This window comes from Sander vitreus, chromosome 1, assembly GCF_031162955.1.
Source record: "Sander vitreus isolate 19-12246 chromosome 1, sanVit1, whole genome shotgun sequence".
NCBI lineage: Eukaryota > Metazoa > Chordata > Actinopteri > Perciformes > Percidae > Sander > Sander vitreus.
In genome coordinates, this window is record NC_135855.1 from 38,112,745 (window position 1) to 38,133,306 (window position 20,562).

At 40.2% G+C, this 20,562-nt stretch overlaps 1 protein-coding gene across 1 annotated transcript; it reads left to right on the forward strand.

The window, feature by feature from the left end:
- Positions 1-8,523: 8,523 nt before the first annotated feature.
- ctsd (cathepsin D) lies at positions 8,524-19,335 on the forward strand. The gene is made up of 9 exons (XM_078254832.1): positions 8,524-8,687; positions 11,496-11,652; positions 13,855-13,978; positions 15,232-15,350; positions 15,435-15,634; positions 17,059-17,181; positions 17,642-17,786; positions 18,438-18,536; positions 18,771-19,335. Exons 1-9 carry the CDS (start codon positions 8,626-8,628, stop codon positions 18,930-18,932), a joined length of 1,191 nt encoding a protein of 396 aa, XP_078110958.1. The 5' UTR covers positions 8,524-8,625; the 3' UTR covers positions 18,933-19,335.
- Positions 19,336-20,562: the final 1,227 nt, after the last annotated feature.

Sequence of the window (20,562 nt, forward strand, 5' to 3'; positions counted from 1 at the left end):
TTTCAGAGATTTGCTCCCATTCAGCCACAAGAGCATTCAGGCATCATCAGTGTGCTTCAAACTAAGTGCTTGTTGAATCGTTGAACAGCGTCTGCATCCGATTGGTTATGAGAAAAGTCGTAATCGTCGTAATAAGTTTTTTTTGCGAATGTTCTGCAAAACAGAGCAGTGTTACAAAACCAAACAATCCATTATTATGTGAGGCATTTTCTTACGACATCTGTTTGTTCAAGCAGCAAAATACGACCTATGTTTACGTTTATAGTGGCGGCGCCCTCTAGTGGCCGTAATAGTCATGACAGGAGCAAAGCAGGAAGTAGGGTGACGAAGTTAAGAGCGTCAAATAGGAGGTATGTTGGGGTGGTGGATGGGTCAAACAAACACAGGACTTTCCCCCGGGAGAGCGGATTCAGGTTACTGGTTAGGGGTTACACAGCGTTCGTTGTTTGACTGGTCATGACTGTTTTCCCAAGATGGCACCTGCCTGTATACGTGAACGCTACTGTCTTTATAAACTATCTTTTTAATAAACTGTCTGTACACTTACAAAGTTCTCAATGCTTGGGTTTACATGTAGGGACCCTCATTATGCTACCGTGGAAGTGTGGTGCTATTTTGCCTTGTTAGTGGTATAGAAATAGTGATTTATTTTTACTTTACCCGTGTCCAATGTAGTGAATACAGCAAAAAAAAACGTGGAATGCTTACGAATTACAGTACTTAACTTTTCGTAGCTTTTTGAATGAATGGTTCGTGAGAACAGGCTGTTTAGATATGAGATTGTATTTCTGCCACCGCTAGGGGCGCTAATTTATTAAATGCTCCTGTGGGTCGTATTAGCAGGTATAAAGGGAAGGAAGGAATAAACAGCCGATATTGTCTTATGGTTTGAAGGACTTGGTGGTTGTTAAATTGGTATGAAATGTATTTATATATAAATGTATTTTTGAGGACACAGTTGGTAAAAACATCCACAGTTATGTGGAGTCAGATATGATAATCAGTAAGTTATTCACTGCAATTAGTATTGTTCAACTCACCCTTACTGTCACATCCTTGTTGGTTAGTTTCAACATGTGATCGATGTTCCTCTTTGTTTGTTCTCATGATTGTTCGCGACCTTTCCCATCAGCACATAAAGGACTCTGCAGAGTTGTTTTCCTGCCTGCTGCTCTTGCAGTTTGGGTTCATGTGAGTCACTCTGTTTCCAGCTCTAACGTCTCATGCTTTAAAAAAGACTCACATCAAAATGCTGAATGTCCAAACTGTTTTGTTGCTGAAATGCCAGTCGACCTCATGCTGTATGACTCAGCTCTGTATTGATGAATTAGTTATTTCAAAAATTGTCCTTTTCCTGTAGATGTATACATAACGAAGCCTAGATTAATAATATCACATCAATGGACAACAAATTTAAACCAATTTTACTTTATGTCCTGCTGTTATTACAAACTCTGAGTTACCACTGTTGGAGTTGATTCATATTAATTCATTGTAAAAACAAGATGATTTGTATTAAGTTTATTTTCTATTATTTCATTTTGAGATTATAAAATTTGGACTTTTGAATAATTTTCTGGAAAATGTTAACCTCCCCTCCTCCTCCTAATGAGCTCATTCTCAGGTGTATCGAGGGGTTTGGTGACAGTTTGGAGGGGTTTTTTGGCGTTTGAGTGAGGGAGGAGGACTGAAACAGATTAGTGAACACATTGTGAACAGTTTTTAACAGAACCCCTGGGTTTAAGTTTAGGATATGTTCTGTTGAAAGCAGTTTTGTAGTACTGGAGACCAGTCTCGGTCTCGTCTCGGAATCCTACACATTTTTACTCAGTCTCGGATGAAGAGGACTCAGGATTTTATTTCAAGACCACAGCAGCAGGGATATCACTAAACTGCCTGTGTACCGTCTGACTTATGTTGACATAATTACCGTGATTGGATGTAAAACTTCCTGCTTCAAATGCAACCAATAACTTGACTCATTTCTAGTTTAAAATGTGTTTTAAACACCTTATACCTTACCTTATGTTATATACACCCACCTTTAAAACGAACTCCCAAAGTGAATGTAGGTGACAGGAGAAGAAGCTCTGGCTGTCTCTTGAGATGCCAGCTAAATCCTCGGTAATAATATTTTATTTATCACATTTTATTTACTATATTTTTTCAAGAGTTTATTTGCAAAACAACATCTAAAAGAAAACCCAGAGCAGTGTGTAAATTCTGCAATGTAATGCTGATTGAGACAGCTGGGACCACCTAAAACTTTTATCGGCACTTAAAAAGGAAGCATAAAGAAAGTGTTAGTGACGCTAGCGAAGCTAAAGTTATCAATCTTCCTCTGCACCAAAACTCTCTATAAATCTCTTCACCCCTCACCCAAAGGGATTTAGTGAACATTAGCTATACATATTAACTAGTTGTGTACACACTGTATGTTTCAGTTGTTTGGTCTGGTCTTGGTCTTGTCTCAGTCTTGACTCCTCATAATCTCGGTCTTGTCTCTGTCTGTCTCTGTCTCGACCCCTCAAAGTCTTGGTCTCGACCCCTCAAAGTCTTGGTCTCGACCCCTCAAAGTCTTGGTCTTGTCCCTGTCTCGACCCTTCAAAGTCTCTGTCTTGTCTCGGTCTCAACCCCTCAAAGTCTCGGTCTTGTCTCGGCCTCAATCCCTCAAAGTCTCGGTCTTGTCTCGGCCTCAACCCCTCAAAGTCTCGGTCTCGACCCCTCAAAGTCTCTGTCTTGTTTTGGTCTCAACACCTCTAAGTCTCTGTCTTGTCTCGGTCTTGATACACTCTGGTCTTGGTAATGACTTGGGCTCGGTTAAGGTGGTCTTGACTACAACACTGGTTGAAAGTCAACCACAGAGAAAAAAAATGTTGACGTAATAATTCTTGGATATAACTGAACTGAACGTGAGGATCTCCATGAGTGCTTTTCCTTACAAAAGAGTCACAAACGTCCTCCAAAAGGCGACGAAGCAATATGAAAATGAGCAAAGGAGTCACCATAACAGGAAAGTTTAATCCTCCATTGTCTGAGGCTTATGGAAAAAAGGGTTCATTAAAGGCTGCTAAAAACTGAATAAACAACCATATTGTTTTTCTTTTTTAAATGGCCGGCCTTATCTAAATATATGGAGTGAACAACACAACACGTTAAGTACACCCCCCCGCCCCCCCTTTAATCTACCTGACTGAGGGATGGGATGTCGTTTTTGGATCTATAAAGTTTACGCTTAGAGAATCTAATGAGTGCTTTCTAAAGAAGTGGAAACCCTTTGTCTCCCATTTTAAGGGCTTATCTGTCCTTCCTCCTGACTGATTGCTTCGGTTCTACACAATATCATCGATAGCAGGCCCCTGATCAATATACTCCTTAACCCCATAGACAAATATAAACTCGTTGAAAAAGGTTCTTTTCAGTTTTTATTTTTCTTTAGTTTAATTTAATTCAATTTATTTTTCCTTTCTATTTTCTTCTTCCTGGCCATCTAACTCACCCCATTGTTAGTATTATCGTATTGGTTTTCATTGGTTATCACTGTCTTCCCCATTTTATTTTTCTATTATTATAACCCTTTCTGTTTCTGTAATGCATGTTGTTGTTGTTGTTGTTGTTGTGCAGGGGTGGGGTGGAAAGGTGGATGTGATAAAGAAAATATGTTTTAAAAAAAATGGTGACCTGTAAACCCAGCAGTGTTTTTATTTTTTGCTTCAGTTTTTCACCAAAAAGAAATTATTAAAAAAAAGAATAGTTGAGATATTTCAGTCAGACTTCAGTCAGCTGAGAGTGTTTGTTAAGAGGGTCCTGGCCAAGACAAGCATCAGTACAGTCACACATACACACAAACACAAAGTGCAAAAAAAACATTAAAAACATAAAAAAAAAAAAAAATTAAAGCTGCAAATATTTCCTAAAGTCAACCACAATCATAAATGCAATCAGGAAAACATCTACAGCCAGATGTGTCTGCCTCTAAGGAGCAATAGTTAACGTTTACTTTTCAGTTATACAATTATACTGAGACATTTTGCAGGGTTGCTGTGAATGTAAGTTATCATGGATGTAAATTATAAACGTCATCTCAAGATGCAGCTGAATGTAATCATTAAAAGCATTGCTGGAGGCATTCTGAAAACATTTTAGAGGCAGCAGTTTCTGGAGGTGAATTAGCCAAAACACTTGATGTCACTTCACAGTAGCGCAGATGTGGCTCTAATCCAACTCTGTTTAGTGTTCAGGCTCTTGCTCCTAAACATGATTCAGCCATTTCTAAGCACAGGATTAATTTGAGGAAACGAAGCTCAGCACTCCCCATGTGATACCTACTGTAGTGTAAATCCTGACTGAGTCAGAAGTTACATTTCCATATTTTTAATGTGCCTGAGTCATACTCAGTAATAAGGGTAATGGATCTACTCTAGCTCTGTGCGTGTTGAGTTCCCACATGTATTTGGAAATAGAAGCTCTCTAATGTGTTATAGTTATAGCTGCAACTACTACTTAGTTCTTGGATCTATGAAATGTCAGAAAATGGTAAAAAATGTGGATCAGTGTTTCCCAAAGCCCAAGATGACATCCTCAACTCAAAGATATTAAGTTTATTGTCACAGAGGAGAGAAGAAACTAGAAAATATTCAGATTTAACAAACTGGAATCAGAGAGTTTTTACTTTTTTCATGAAAAATGATTCAATCCTTGTGTTGTCCTCGGATCAAATTTGACCCGTTTTCAAATTTTCTATATAAAAATATGGGTTCCTTTCAACCAAATTGCCTGGATGGATGTAAATTGTATGGAAGCCATGCAACATTCTTCACAGGTAAAATTAAGGATTACTTTCATTGCATTTTGGGTGTTTTATTCAATTTCATAGCATTTGAAAAAAATGTCTAAATGGTTTCAAAAAAGTATCCTGACTCAACTTTGACAAAAACCAGTCAGTGATTATCCATCAACATCCTCTGTTCTTAATTATTAGTCAAAATAACTCACCAACGTGAGTTGCCAGTAAGTTACCACAATTGCATTTACAATACCTTTACAGTAATTATGTTTTACAGTAAAACAGCGTTACTGTGAATGTGCTTTACAGTAAAACTGCTCTACTATAGTTGTGGTTTACATTATGACACTGTAATTGTTAGTGTAACTAACTGTAAATATGTTTTATAGTAGGTTTACTGGGCATTCTGTGGTATTTTATTGTAAAAATTACAGCAAGGGCTAACAGTGTACCTGTCCACACGCCGTACTTTGGTCTGTATGGGGACCAGTGACCCTGAGGTTCCCAACCCAACACCCTACTGCCCCCCCCCCAAAAAAAAAAATAAATAACACACATATAGCCATCCACGTCTGCAAGATATAAGCACCTAAAAACAATTAGTTTTAGGAGTGTGTGATAAAAGGATGACAGATTTAAATCAATAAATCATAAATACCATATGGACCCTTTGGGATACTAAAACTCAAATAAGATTATAAAAGTTTATTGCCAGGATTTATCTGGAAATATTAAAATCCCGCTGAACCTGAAATTAGTTTTTCAGTTCTGTTTAGTATTACCTTTGGGTTTATTGCATTTCCATTTATTTTTTTTTCGTTTAGTAAAATCTACAGTTGCAGTATTTCCTTCAAGCAGTCGTGCTGTCAGACTTTAGACATGCTGTTAAACATGCCGTCATCTATGTTCATTGTCAGTGTATGTTAGAAAGGAAGAAGTCGCTTGTCTGTAATTGTGATGTGTTACGGTAACAGCTCAGAGTTTCCTTGATGAGTTTTTATGAGAGAAAGGTTTGAATATGATTTGTAGACTGAGGGAGAATCCTGGCTGGTGGTCTCTGGCATTTGGGACAAGGCCGCCCCTATCTGACCAGTCCTCGTCATTACAAGGCAGATTATATTTACTGGTATACCTCCAACAGTAGAGGTGGTTTAATTCATTTTAGTATGTTTTTTTTTACAACTGCTTACACACAAAAACGTTACATGTCACACGTTTTTGAAACCTCTCACTCAAAGAGCCAAACTACACACTAAATCTCCAAAACCATAAGCTATTTCTCAGCCCTTCACTCAGTTTGCTTAAGACACTATTTTCAAAACACTACACACACGTCTCTACCTAAGAAACAAACATCTAATAGGAAGTGACTTGCTTTCCTTTTCCAAACACAATCAATCAAAATGCTACACTTATTCACCTGAGGTCACACACCCACTCCTCACATGTGCAAACACTCTTTTTAACTGATCACTAACCAGTCACTGTTTAAAGCTATAGTGCGTAGTTTCTGCCGCCCCCATGAGGAATCCTAAGTAATGACAACAATGTCGGCGCGTCCACATGATACAAGCCTTCTGTGATCACTCACTCACCCCTGTTGCGTTTTTCTTGAGTTTTTAACAAAAAGATTTAATAACGAAATGACAAAAACAAGTTTTAATGCTGCAGCGGACTGAAAAAATGCTTCTCCCCTTGTGGATTCACATTTTATCGTCCCAAACATTTCTCAGTTTCACAAATATATTCTCTTGAAGTTGTGGGCAGTTCCTTGGATGAAAACTTTCTCTATTGGTCCGTCGTCGCCCAAAAGAAGGCATTATTTCCAAATCCATGTGTTTTGAGGTTACTAAAATCCAACCATGTGGGTGTCAATTCTTTTCAAACTACAGGAATAAACATTCTATTGTTCTAATCTAGATCTAATCTAGGGGTTTGGCTCCAAGACGGATAGACAAAAGGTTTCTTCCTGCCGTGTGACAAAGACCTTCCTCCTGTATGCTAAGTGACAGACACGATCTAATTAACACAATAAGCTGCAGAGTACATTGTGAATACATCAAAACATCAGCAACACACAGTTGCTAGTAACCAAGGAGGACACGGAGGATTAAAAAAACATGATGGACTCTTCAGAAGAGGGCATAATCTTCACTCGAGCTTCTGCGCGGGAAAGTCACCGGACGCCACAATCTTCTGAACATAGCCATACTGAGAAATACAGAGAGAGTTGTGTGGAGCTGATAGTCTTAATTAGCTTTGTAGCAAAAATACTTATATATAATATCAATAATATTGAAAATGTGTTTAAGCAGTTGTAAAAAAAAAACTTAACTTCTCCACCGAACATTTCACCTGGTGGAAGACGTTCTAGGCAGAACAATTATAAATTAAATGAAAAATATATTTGGGAAAGCACCAGTGGAATATGTAATTAAATAGGCTACATGCACTCAAGTACTCTAGGCCTACTTGAGCAAAGATTTGAGGTACTTGTATTTCACTTGAGTCTTTTCTTTTCATACCACCTTCTACTTCCACTCTACAACATTTATCTGACAGCTTTAGCTACTTTACAAACTAAGATTGTTGTACACAAAACACATGATGATGCCCAGTGGCTAATCTCTGTGGTGATGAAATGCTTTGGAAGGCTGGCCAAGGATTACGTCTTTTAGCAAACTGGCCCTCCAGGTTGGGGGTTGGGCGTGGGCCTAATAACCCCACCCCGGAAAAAACAAGATGTTGATGAACTCTCAAAGACCTATGACGTTGAGTGGTGAAAGCCAGGAGCTCCTGGAAGCCTCAAGACGGACAACCCTTCTTTCCACCATGAAGAACATTATGTGGAACCCCGAGGGGAAGAGAAGCCAGCGGCCGAGTTTTCTGGAGGTCCTTTGTCGACGGCTTATACCCCCCAAGGGGTGTCAGGCATAAGAAGAAGACAATAACATTCTTAAAAGAAATTCAAGATAACTTTAACTTTGATTGTACTGACTTGATATTTTTTTGCAGATATCCATAATTCAGTTCTTCCTAGTCATAAAGAACATTTTAGATATCTACAAAGTAATTCTTCCTATCTACAATAAACATTCTGGATATCTGACATATAATTCTTACAGGAAGAACTTCAATTTCAGCTATCTACAATCCATTTGTTACTATGGTTACTATTCATAATTTTGATTTCAGATGTCTAAAATGGAAAACCATTCCAGATATCCATACTGTCATAATCAGAATTAGTTTTAACAAGCAAGTAAGTGTGAACACATTCAGGAAATTTGACTCCTGGCTCTTGTAAACATAAACATTTGACTATATGTACTTAATGTAATTTTGAATATCTAGAATACATTTTGACTTGAAGCTATAAATGTAATTACGGATTACTAAAATTGCCATTGTGACTAGTAAATATGCAATTTCAAATATCTACAATTAGGCCTAGAGTTATGACTAGAAACAATGCAATTGCAGATACCCACACACACACATATTGTGGATATCTTTATCTATATATAAAGATATCTCTATTTTTTTTTCAATAATGCCACTGTGGATATCTGAAATGTTTTTTATGACTAGGAATAACTGAATTAAGGATATCTGCAATGCAATAAATACCCAGTGTAGCTATTACATGTAAAAGCGGCTTGCACACAGAGAGTTAACGGTAAGTTCAACAACCACCGGAAGTGACGTGTTTGTAAAGGAGTGCCTCACGTGAGCCTCCAATCAGCTGATAAAAGTCTGCAGCAGTTTGGCAACAACATTCTGAACCAGAACCTCTAAACTGCGTCGTCATTGTTGTGACTCTTCTCCGACTGTTAACAATGAAGGTTTTACTCCTGTTTGTGTTCGCGGCGTTAGCCCTGACCAACGACGCACTGGTCCGGTAAGAATATTAAGTATTAATACAAGTGTTGTTTCATAAGCGAAGTAAACACGTTTACATTGATGTGAACTAATGCTAGCTAGCGTGCATGTTACACAATGTTACCTAACACTTTGTAACGGAACACGGTCTAGTTGCACATTTTAAACCTGCAATATCTACAATGTCACGTAAGCTAGAGGAGTGTGTTAGCTAACGACTTTAGCTATATATATATATATATATATATATATAGCTAACGCTAGCTAGCCTTTGTCTCCTCTGTTTCTTTGTAATCGTCTGTTCCAGCGAGGACAGCTGATCCTGTGATCCCAGCACTTCTCTGTAGGCTCATACCAATTCATCTTACTGGGGGTGCATCTTACATTTCAGTGTGTGTGTATATTTATGACTTGGCACCTTTTTGTGATTATATATTTTGTGGCATCTAACAATGCATTATATTTATAAAACTGGTCCATGTGTTTTGTAAGTAAAGTATTAATCCGAGAAGTAACTAATAGGCTACTTATATTGAAATAAATGTAAAGGAGTCAAAAGTACATTTGCCTCTGAAATGTAGTAGTATAACATACTAGAGATGGCCCGATACCATTTTTTGCTTCCCGATTCTGATACCTGAACTTGCGTATCGGTCGATACCGAGTACTGATACCAGTGTGTCATATATTTTATTATGTTTTAACAACTGTATACTACTATCCCTGTATGGATGTGATATTTCTATCTTTGTTGTCGTTCTGGCTCAGGTTAAACTCTTTGTGAAACATGAACAAACAATGAACACCCCAGAACTTTCTTTTATTCTGCAGTTTGACAGTCAGTTATGTCAGTTACGGAAAAAGAACATAAACTACTCGAACGTAGATTTTCTTTAGGGCTTTATTACGTGGTATCGGATCGGTGCATTAACTCCAGTACTTCACGATATTGATACCAGCGTTTTAGGCAGTATCGGAGCCGATACCGATACTGGTATCGGCTCATCTCTATAACATACCCTGAAATAGAAGTACAAGTATCTCAGTGTCTATCTAATAAGTTTCTCTTGTATTGTAATTGGACAGAAACTGCGCACTATAGCTTTAACAGAAGGTTTGCTCTTAGTTTTAATATTAAATTTCTTCGGGGGGGGGAATGACGAAGCCGAATGCAGTTAGTTGACTCTCCATGAACTCATTAAAATTGGATGGAGTTGGGATATAGATTGAGTTTATTAGGCAGGTAGGTAAAGCTAATGCAGTGCAATACAACAGTCCAGTTGAACCTGATGAAGGCCGCCAGCCGAAATGCATCAACCTTACAAGAAAGTTGTTCTATATGCTACAAGTGTTCCCCTCTCCGTGCCCCTTGAAAGTAGCTGAAGTTGTGTCAGAAACCCCTACAATACGTACAATAAATCCTCCCCATTTATTTTCTGTTCATTTATCCTTTTATTTAAGCACAAAGGTCCCATTGAGATACAATGTTTCTTCTGCCAGGGAGTCCTGGTAAAGATGGGCAGCAAAATAAAGTTTCATATACAAGGAAGACGGATAACTTCACAAAACCTACCAAAACAGAAGAATCCTGGCATATAATGGCACCTGTTACAAGCAATAACATTGTTCTGAAAATAAATGACTCGAACTGATCGAGAGGTTGAAGATTTCTAGTTAAGTATGCCCTGCAGCTTATTCCAAGCTTGCGGGGCATGGGAGGAAAGGCAGATTTTGCCCAGCTCTATTGCGATCATGAGTAGACTTGTATCTGATCTAGTGTTATAGCTACTGGAGAAATGTGTGTAAACTGGATATGTACTGTGGTAATTTAGCCAGTAAAGCTTTAACAATATAAATGAACATACCGGGAACATACAGGCTTTTTAATGAAGGTTATAATGAGACGTGTTGATGCAACTGTACAATCATTTGTGTTGCTGTTGTAACACTATTGCTTCAAACAGATGTGTTTCTTTAGCCTACCCTTACAGATAATAGGAAAATCTATCTCTTTCAACACAAACTGAACATTTTAATCTTCATCAAGGGAGGATTTCTCCTGTTGTATTAGACTGGATTGATTTTAGCTTGGTGTACCTATGGCCTCCTGAGTGGAACATGTTGACTTAATGTGGACCTGTTGTGGTCACAAGCATTGCTGCAGTATGCATTAGACTTGCAGTATATTGCTACACACGTCTTTTGTGCAGATAAGGAGGAAGTATGTGGGTGAGATCTTATCTGCAAGGCCACCAGTGGCGTCTGTGTATTTCATAAATGAAGTAGCGTGATCATCAAACTTAATTTGTACTGCATTTGTACTAGTGCTGTGCAATTAATTGACTTTTGATCGCGATTTTGGCTTCTAATGATCACAAAAACAAGGTAATTGAGAAACAATTTTTGCACATTGCAGTTAGCAAGTAAACTCTTATTTTGTCTTGTGTTCTGAATGACAGATTTGTCATACAATGTTTTTTGTATTCTATCACTTGTTTTCAAAAGATTGTGAAAGTGTATCTATTTTGTGTTTATTTAATACTATTAAGGGGAATTCAAAAGGTTCAATGGGAGAAGTATTAAGGGCTATTTCACAGTTCAGGGTGTTTTCACTGTTTTTTAAGTTCAATAAATGCAACATCTTTCCAAAAATCAATGAGTAATCATGTTTAAATAATTGTGATTTCAATAGTGACCAAAATAATTGATTTTTATTTCCACAACCGAGTAGCCCTACTTTGTGCTTGGTTATATTCTTCAACCCCCTCCCCGAAACAAACATTCAGAGCCTGTAAACTAACAGCTTTTCCTGTTTCTCATCGTTCAGAATTCCCTTAAAGAAATTCCGTTCCATCAGACGTGAGCTGACAGACTCGGGGAGAAGAGCCGAGGAGCTTCTGGCCCACAGGCACTCCCTTAAGTACAACTTTGGCTTCCCCTCCAGTAATGGACCCACTCCAGAAACCCTGAAGAACTACCTTGACGTAAGCATCACTCTCCAAACCACTGAACTGTGGACTTTTAAGGCTTCCTTTTCCCCTAATGCATCACTCCGAAGCCAAGCTAGGGGAGAGCCACAACAAAGGCCCTGTTGTGTTGTGACCGCCTCGGCCCGCTTCTGTAAATCCCCTCAGCTGAATGGTAAATTAGACTTTGCCTATCAAGACCAGAAAATCCTCTGAACACAGCTTTTTTTTTTTTTTTTTTAGAAAGGCTGATTCATTCTGCTGTTGACTAATATCAGCTTTTAGGTGATGAGCTGAGAGTGACAGAAGAGGGAACATTTACCGCGTGCCGGCTGACTCACTGTTGATCTGTAAGCCTCTTGATCCCCGTCAGCTGACAGAAAGTTTGTTTGTTTGCTCTCGGTTTTACTTAACATATTAAGCAATCACCTTGAAATCAGTCAGCCTTTTAAGATTGTAAGATGAGAAGAGTGGAAAAACATCGATACAGCATAGTATTGCGATATTTTCAGTGGCAATACTGTATCTATACACAGACACCAAGTATGGATTCTTTTATTATGTATGTTTTGGTCAGTTTGTTTGCTTGACGATCCCATTTTGAAGCTATACAGTTGAAGTTAGATGAACAAACAGAGGACTGTATCTTTTAAGATAAAACCGATGTTAAAGTTTCCTTTTTGGGGACATCATTTGAAATTGGGAAAAATTTGAAGTTGGAGAAAACAATTGTTTTAAAAAAACAAAATTAGGAACTCTTACAAATGTTTTATATTAAAAATCACTTCACTGTCATAGTCGCTGCCATTGTATTGGGTTAAAGGAAGAAATATCAACGACTGCTGCCTCAAAATCTGGACAAATAATCTAAACTGCTAGATACAACTAACCAAGCACAGATTAAATCAAGCGGCTGTCACACGTTGCTCTGAAAAAGGAAGTACTTTGAGGGCCTGGGTAACTTGACAAATCTCGCAGAAACAGAAGTTTGCATCCGCTCCTAAATTTGTGGAGTAATCATTTGTTGTGTCATACTGTAACTGTGAAACTAGAAGTGATTTATTGAAATGACTCTGTAACTATTTGACCTGCGTCTTTCGAAAACATTCGCTGACACAAACAGCTGTCAGGCCTAATCAGCTGCTTTGCTTTGTTGTTTTAATCATTAGACCTGGGGCCTGTTTCAAAAAACCAAGATAAGGGATTAAGCCGGGATTTCTTCGTTATCCTGGATGAATTTAGCCTTGACTCGGTTTCACAAAAGTGGAGGTACATAAATCACCATGGAGACTTATTCTGTGCAGCTAGCCTGCTCCCGACCAGGCTAACAGCTAGCCTGCTCCCGACCAGGCTAACAGCTAGCCTGCTCCCGACCAGGCTAACAGCTAGCCTGCTCCCGACCAGGCTAACAGCTAGCCTGCTCCCGACCAGGCTAACAGCTAGCCTGCTCCCGACCAGGCTAACAGCTAGCCTGCTCCCGACCAGGCTAACAGCCAGCCTGCTCCCGACCAGGCTAACAGCTAGCCTGCTCCCGACCAGGCTAACAGCTAGCCTGCTCCCGACCAGGCTAACAGCTAGCCTGTTCCCGACCAGGCTAACAGCTAGCCTGCTCCCGACCAGGCTAACAGCTAGCCTGCTCCCGACCAGGCTAACAGCTAGCCTGCTCCCGACCAGGCTAACAGCTAGCCTGCTCCCGACCAGGCTAACAGCTAGCCTGCTCCCGACCAGGCTAACAGCTAGCCTGCTCCCGACCAGGCTAACAGCTAGCCTGCTCCCGACCAGGCTAACAGCTAGCCTGCTCCCGACCAGGCTAACAGCCAGGATTTATTTAATCCTGGAGCCTTTTCTGATCATCCAACCCTATTGTTATCAGCCTGGATTAAAATACAAGCCAGGCTTGGCCTTCATGAAACGCACAAAGCCAGGATGCACAGATTAGACTAGGTCAAGCCTCGCTTTATCAGTTATCCTGGATTTATACATTCTGCTTTTGTGAAACAGGCCCCTGCTCAGTTTCTCTGCTGTTGACATGCTTTCTGTTTTTAAAGGATATTTATAATCCAAAAAACATAAGACCAGCTCCAGAAGCCTGTGTTCTCTCTCAGATTTGTTTACTGTTGGGATTTTAAAGCTCAGGTTCTTTTGGGTAAAGTTCGGCAAGCTTTTAAGATACAGGCGGTTGTAATAAACATGAACATGTTTGTGTTTTTTTTTGTCCAGGCCCAGTATTACGGTGAGATTGGCCTGGGTACACCGCCTCAGATCTTCACTGTGGTGTTTGACACCGGGTCCTCCAACCTGTGGGTGCCCTCCGTTCACTGCTCCCTCTTAGACATCGCATGCTGTAAGTTCAACGTGTGTGTGTGTGTGTGTGTGTGTGTGTGTGTGTGTGTGTGTGTGTGTGTGTGTGTGTGTGTGTGTGTGTGTGTGTGTGTGTGTGTGTGTGTGTGTGTGTGTGTGTGTGTGTGTGTGTGTGTGTGTGTGTGTGTGTGTGTGTGTGTGTGTGTGTGTAAAATGCAACAGAAGCATTTCTTCACAAGACGAACATTACACTTGGCAGCACGTAACGTTAGCCTACTGTTAGCGTGTAGCTGGCTTAAACGCAGTTTGCTGACAGCTAAGCGGTCTACTGTTGTCTGTATTTCACTGGAAGGGATTTAAACACAGAGACATGCAACAGTCTGCAGCTAAAGACACAGAGGAGACTAGTTGATCTAAAGGCAGCTACACACGGGGCCGATTATCGGCCCTTGGACAGTCTGGCGAGGTCAGTGACTGGAGTCTGTTCCGTGCTGTCGTCCGTTGGAGGAGCTGTCGGCCTTCATTTTGGCCGACCTGACATGCTCAGTCGGAGACAGGGCAGTCGGGACTCACCCGGAAATGGCGAGCGGATGAGCCTCTCAAAATCTGACAAATCTTTTAAACTGACCTTTGATCTGAAATGAAGACAGATTCAGCAACTGCACGGCCTATTTCTCGCTTAAAATGTTTTCAGAAACACGTTTCGGTGAACTATTTTAGTACAATATGAGATCGTATTCTGAATGAATCGCCATTAATGGCCGGTTGAAAAATCCGGAAGCAGCAGCAGCCAGACCCACATGACGCGTTCGTCCAATCAGCTGCCGGTTTTAATTTCTTTGGCGACAATACAGAAGCACTTTTTTGACCAACTCTGGGAGACTGATCAGTCCAACTGCCTTTTCTGCCGACGGTCGGCCGTCTGGTCGGTGTGTAGCTGCCTTTAGAGTTGGGAGTTGTCAGAGAAACGGTACAGACGGGACTTAATGGTGCTCTCGAAACTCAAGCTGTTGTTGTAAAATACTTTCTGCCATCTAGTGGTTCTTATTTTTATTTAACAGTATTTGATTGATTTATGTTTGACTATATGGCCTTAGCAACAAACAAGCTGTTCTTTAAAACCGACTGTCGTTTTGTGCTTCATTTCTTTATCGGTTTAGGCCCCGTTTTTAAAAGTGTGATATTAGCACCGGTATTTGGGGGGGAGGGACCAAAAGACACCCGACCCTAGTATAGTTTAGGTAAAAATGTTAAAGCTTTAAATATAATCTTTCCATTCCTTCTCCTTTTTCACAGTGCTTCACCACAAATATAATTCTGCCAAGTCCAGCTCATACGTTAAGAACGGCACTGCCTTCGCCATCCAGTATGGAAGTGGCAGTTTGTCGGGCTACCTCAGTCAGGACACGTGCACGGTAAGATTATCTCGCACGTTAGCATCGCAGTAAACTAGTTTCAGTGAAGCTTTACGTGACTAAGTAGTTTGTTTTTATTTCTAGATTGGAGACATATCGGTGGAAAAGCAGCTTTTCGGAGAAGCCATCAAGCAGCCCGGCGTGGCCTTCATCGCAGCTAAGTTCGATGGGATCCTCGGCATGGCCTACCCACGCATCTCCGTAGACGGGGTGGCTCCGGTCTTTGACAACATCATGAGCCAGAAGAAGGTGGAGCAGAACGTCTTCTCCTTCTACCTGAACAGGTGGGGAAACAGAACCGGGGTCCCAAAACACCCTCCAGTGCATCACACCACTTCATAGTTTTCTGTTTGCGCCACTTTTTTTTTTTTTTTTGTGATCTGGTTTCATTTCATTTTTGTCCTGTACTGTTTAGCTGTGTTGAATGGCCTTCTGTCCTAAGTTTTGCTGCATTATTCGCCACATGCTGCTGTAGAAGCCAAAGAAACTCCTTTACAGCTGCACACTGGCAGGACTGACCAGTGTATGTAAAATCTGGTTAGGACACTCAAAGGTTGCTGCCGTCATATGGAGAAACGGTCTCCCTCCAAACTGTGTGTGTGTGTATGTTGGTTAACAGTAGCAGGGCCTCTGATAACAGAAGTAGATAAAGATAATGTGCAGATGGATCATTCTCACAAACGTGGTCATAACATTTAGTGACGGTAAAGAACATAGGACAACATTTCTTGTCCCTTTCTAATAATCATAATTGCATGTATAAAGAACTTTATCATAGACACTCAGTCATTTTTTAGATTTCTGTATGAGGGACTTTCTGAAATTATGACTTTAAAAACTTTCTCTCTCTCATTACAAACCTAAAAATAAGCATAATATGGACACTTTAAGAGTGGGTAGTGAACAAATTGTTGATATGCATAGATATTTATTTAGAACTGTCATAATTTCAATTCATTAGATTTATCATTTAAAGCTGAAAATAAATAATAAATAAATTTTTTACGTGGATGAACTGACTGAAAGAGGTGACACTGAGACATATCACCCGACTGCAGCTCCGAGGAGCGTTTTTAGTTCTGTTTTAGCTCATAGCATTAGGCTGCAGTTTCCGTCTCGGCGCTCTCAACTATCAGCAGCAGCAGGCAGCAAAAAAGGTGCTAATAAACCCACTGTACAGTACCTGGCCAGCATTAAATCCTGCAACTAGCTGGTGAAGATAGTTTAACAAATGAAAAAGAAATGTCAGAGGTTTGTGGAATAAATATGGAACAAAAAACACGACTCCAAATGAATGCTACCGTTGCAATTTAAATGGTTAACTGTTTGCTGCCTTAACTATGGACATTTTTTGGAATCTTAAATTGCTGAATAAAAACTGTTCGTAGTAACTTCTTAAGAAGCCGGTTCACCCAAATAACAAAACATTTTCTTTACTTAAAACCACTTTAGTGGTATCGAGCTGCAGCGATGACTGATTTAGTTTTGGTTTTATTTGTCTTGAAATACTTTCTATGACAAAGGTCGAGTCCAGTGGACTCTGTCCGATGTATTGTGGTAGCAGACGTTTCAGAAACTGACACATTTGAAAACTATATATAAATCTAAAACAAACTCTCTGCATGTCTTGACACTGCAAGAGCTGAAACAACACTTTAAAGCCATCCTTAAAAGTTGATCCTGAAGTTCCCGTCTTCTGTGTGGTCAGGAACCCGGACACCGAGCCCGGCGGTGAGCTGCTGCTGGGAGGAACCGACCCCAAATACTACACCGGTGACTTCAACTACGTCAACATCTCCCGCCAGGCCTACTGGCAGATCCGCATGGACGGGTGAGTGGTGCTCCAATATTCCAGTTCAAACACAGATCATTATATTATCATCATTCTTCAAGTCGTGCAGTTCTAGCTACTCTGCCTGGGGATGATCGTAATTTGCGTCTTATACTCTACGGGGGACAAACAAAAGTATGGAAACCCGTAATTTGAAGAGATTAAAGATTAAGTTAAGATTTGTTGACCAAGTCAATTGGCTTCAATGGCAGTGAGAATTTTGTATATTTGTTTCCTTCAAACATTTGCTGTGTCCATCTTTTCAAATGTGACTATATTTAAAAATTTTTTTTGACTGTTGGTTGGACAAAACAAGCATTTTGGAGACTTCACCATGTGCTCTGGGAAACTCCTTAAGAAAATGATAACAAAATAATTGTTGCATGCTTGCTTTAGTGCATAACTTCCATGCCACAGTGATGCTGTGATGCTACTTTGAATACTTGTGTGTGTGTGACAGGATGGCCGTGGGCAGCCAGCTGAGTCTGTGTAAGAGCGGCTGCGAGGCCATCGTGGACACCGGGACGTCTCTGATCACCGGCCCCTCTGTGGAGGTCAGGGCCCTGCAGAAGGCCATCGGAGCCACGCCACTCATCCAGGGAGAAGTGAGACACACAAACTTCATTCAACCGCTCTGATGTAGAAGCAAACCTTCTTTTTCTTTTCTTTTTAAAGATCCAAGGCACACTGCAATCCTGTTGCTTTTAAAGAATACGTCTGATGTTCAATATTTTCTTTTAATGTACTCAATCCCGCACACACACCTGCTGCCACAAATACCCACTAGAGCAACAAATGTGGTTGCTATTGCTAAACTATTTTCTCTAAAAACTACAGGGACCCACTGTTGTAGGAAATTAACTTTTTTTTACAAATTTTAACTATATTGGCTATTTGTGTCTTATGTGATTAATAAACGATAAGACAACAGTCTTGAGTTTTGAATTGCTGCATACCAGCAATTCTGATCAACTTGTGTCCTAAAGTTTAGAAATATTGTGTTGAAGTTACAATGGCTACATTAAAGTAGTTATTTGAGTTTCATTTTAATTTTCGTTTTTAATTGCATCATCATATTTTCCAGTCAACTTATGTAAGGGCAGGGTTCACTGTACATTTACTTTACTGTTGTGGAATCAAATCAAACGTAAACACAGTTTTATGCCGCTTATTTCCCAGTCTTGTCAGTTTGTAGTTAAAATAATGAATTTAACAAATAAGCAGTGCATTTAATAAGTGGCTTCTGGTTGTTTCAGTACATGGTGAGCTGTGATAAGATCCCATCGCTGCCCGTCATCACCTTTAACGTGGGCGGCCAGTCCTACTCTCTGACTGGAGAGCAGTACATCCTCAAGGTGAGACGTGATGTTTATTGTCCAGCAGGGGGCCACAGAGTCTGCTCCCGCAGCACCAGTACAACACGGACTGTGTTGCGTCATTTTAAAAAAAACTAAACAAGTGCAGCTTTTGTTTCCCTTGGCAAAGCGGGGAGGAGGCTGCTTTGTTGTCTGAGGAGTGATTACACGTTCCCAGATTTATTTTATAACCCTTCAGCAGCTCTGACTGTCTTTCTCCTTGTAATTATTCAGGTGAGTCAGGCTGGAAAGACCATGTGTCTGAGCGGCTTCATGGGTCTGGACATCCCCGCCCCGGCCGGGCCCCTGTGGATTCTGGGAGATGTATTCATCGGTCCGTACTACACCGTCTTTGATCGGGAAAACAACAGGGTGGGCTTTGCCAAGGCCAAGTGAGCACGTCCTGCAAGAGCTGAGCATCCCAAGTTTTAGGAGACAAAACGAATCTGAGCTGCACACGTTTTCTGTTGCTTTGCAATCCAACTGTATTTAGCAATAGATTTTGTGTAGAGCCTAAATGCACTGATCTGAAAATTTTGTACGATTTCCAGCAGTGTGTGTGTGAGTGAAACCGACTGGAGATTTGATAAGTTTGTGTGGCGGGGGTACATGATCAGGAATGAGTTGATTGAAACAGTACTGCCCTTTCATAAACATAAGTGATCATTACTTTTTTTTAAACCAGGGATTTGTTTTAAACGAAACTTCATTTGCATTTTAGGAGAGAGTTGTTCCTCCACTACTGACTTTGAGGTGTATAGTAATGTGATGGGCCTGAATAAACAAGATTTTAAAAGGAGCAGCAAGTCTCAACTGGTTTGTAGCTTCTCTTAGAAGATGATCTCATTAAAAGTTGCTTTTAAAGGAACACGCCGACTTATTGGGACTTTAGCTTATTCACCGTATCCCCCAGAGTTAGATAAGTCCATACATACCCTTCTCATATCTGTGTGTGTTGTAACTCTGACGCCCCCCCAGCGCTAGCCTAGCTTAGCACAGATCCTGGAGGTAACCGGCTCCATCTAGCCTACTGCTCCCAATAAGTGACAAAATAACGCCAACTTCTTCCTATTTACATGTGATTTGTATAGTCACAGCGTGTACAAATAACAAGGTCACATGAGACACAGCCGTCTTCTAACCGTATACAAACTGGGAACTATATTCTCAGAAAGGCGAAGCACTGCTACTTCTGCTACGTGGGCGGAGTGATTAGCACTACACCTGAAAAGCACCGTTGTTACTTCTGAGAATATAGTTCCCAGTATGTTTATGGTTAGAAGATGGTTGTCTTTCATGTGACCTTGTTATTTGTATGCTTATGCTCATTTGCAGAAGTATTTTGGATTTCTACAGGTTTAGATGCTTTAATGTTAAACGCTATTTCCGGATCTTCCGCATATTCCCAAAAGAATCCAAAATCTTCGCCGCAGAACCAGGCTTATAGGGTAGATCTCATTCATGGCTGTATATTAATAACTGGATACTGGACCCCAAAATGGCGGCTACTCAGTTCGCCTGGCTCATACGCCAAGAAGTTTTTACACTTCTGGGTTAACTAGTGTTTCTCCCGCTGGCCTCGCCCGCGAGTTTCTGCTCAGCCCAGAGACTTTAAATTGTGATGTCACAGGTTTCTAAATCTTTTTTTTTTTTCTCGGCTTGAGGGAAGTCTTTCAAATATGAAAAGTCCACGGATTATAAATTCAGAATAGAAAGGGTCACAACCGACCTTTGTTTGCTGTTAGATGTCCTGTCGGCCTATAGGGAAAACCCTTTTTGGGCAGCTGTTCCTTTTTTAAATATCAGAAGTTCCTACGGTAGGAAAAAAATGTATGTACCAGCGAGACGTTCTCCCAAGACTCAACAAATCCTTTAAACTTTATTATTCCCTCAATCACTTTAATGTACAAAAAGTCAACTATACATTAACCATATAGGCTATTTATCCATAAAACAAGTTATTTTACTTAACATGCTCAATAAAAATACAGTCCACATAAAAACGTCCTCTCGGCTGTTTAGTATT

Excerpts from the sequence above, each read along its gene's own strand:
- ctsd (XM_078254832.1), top strand. The coding sequence starts at position 8,626 with ATGAAGGTTTTACTCCTGTTTGTGTTCGCGGCGTTAGCCCTGACCAAC. Across the intron at positions 13,979-15,231 it reads CCTCTTAGACATCGCATGCT|TGCTTCACCACAAATATAAT; the intron begins GTAAGTTCAACG and ends CCTTTTTCACAG. Across the intron at positions 17,787-18,437 it reads CGCCACTCATCCAGGGAGAA|TACATGGTGAGCTGTGATAA; the intron begins GTGAGACACACA and ends TGGTTGTTTCAG.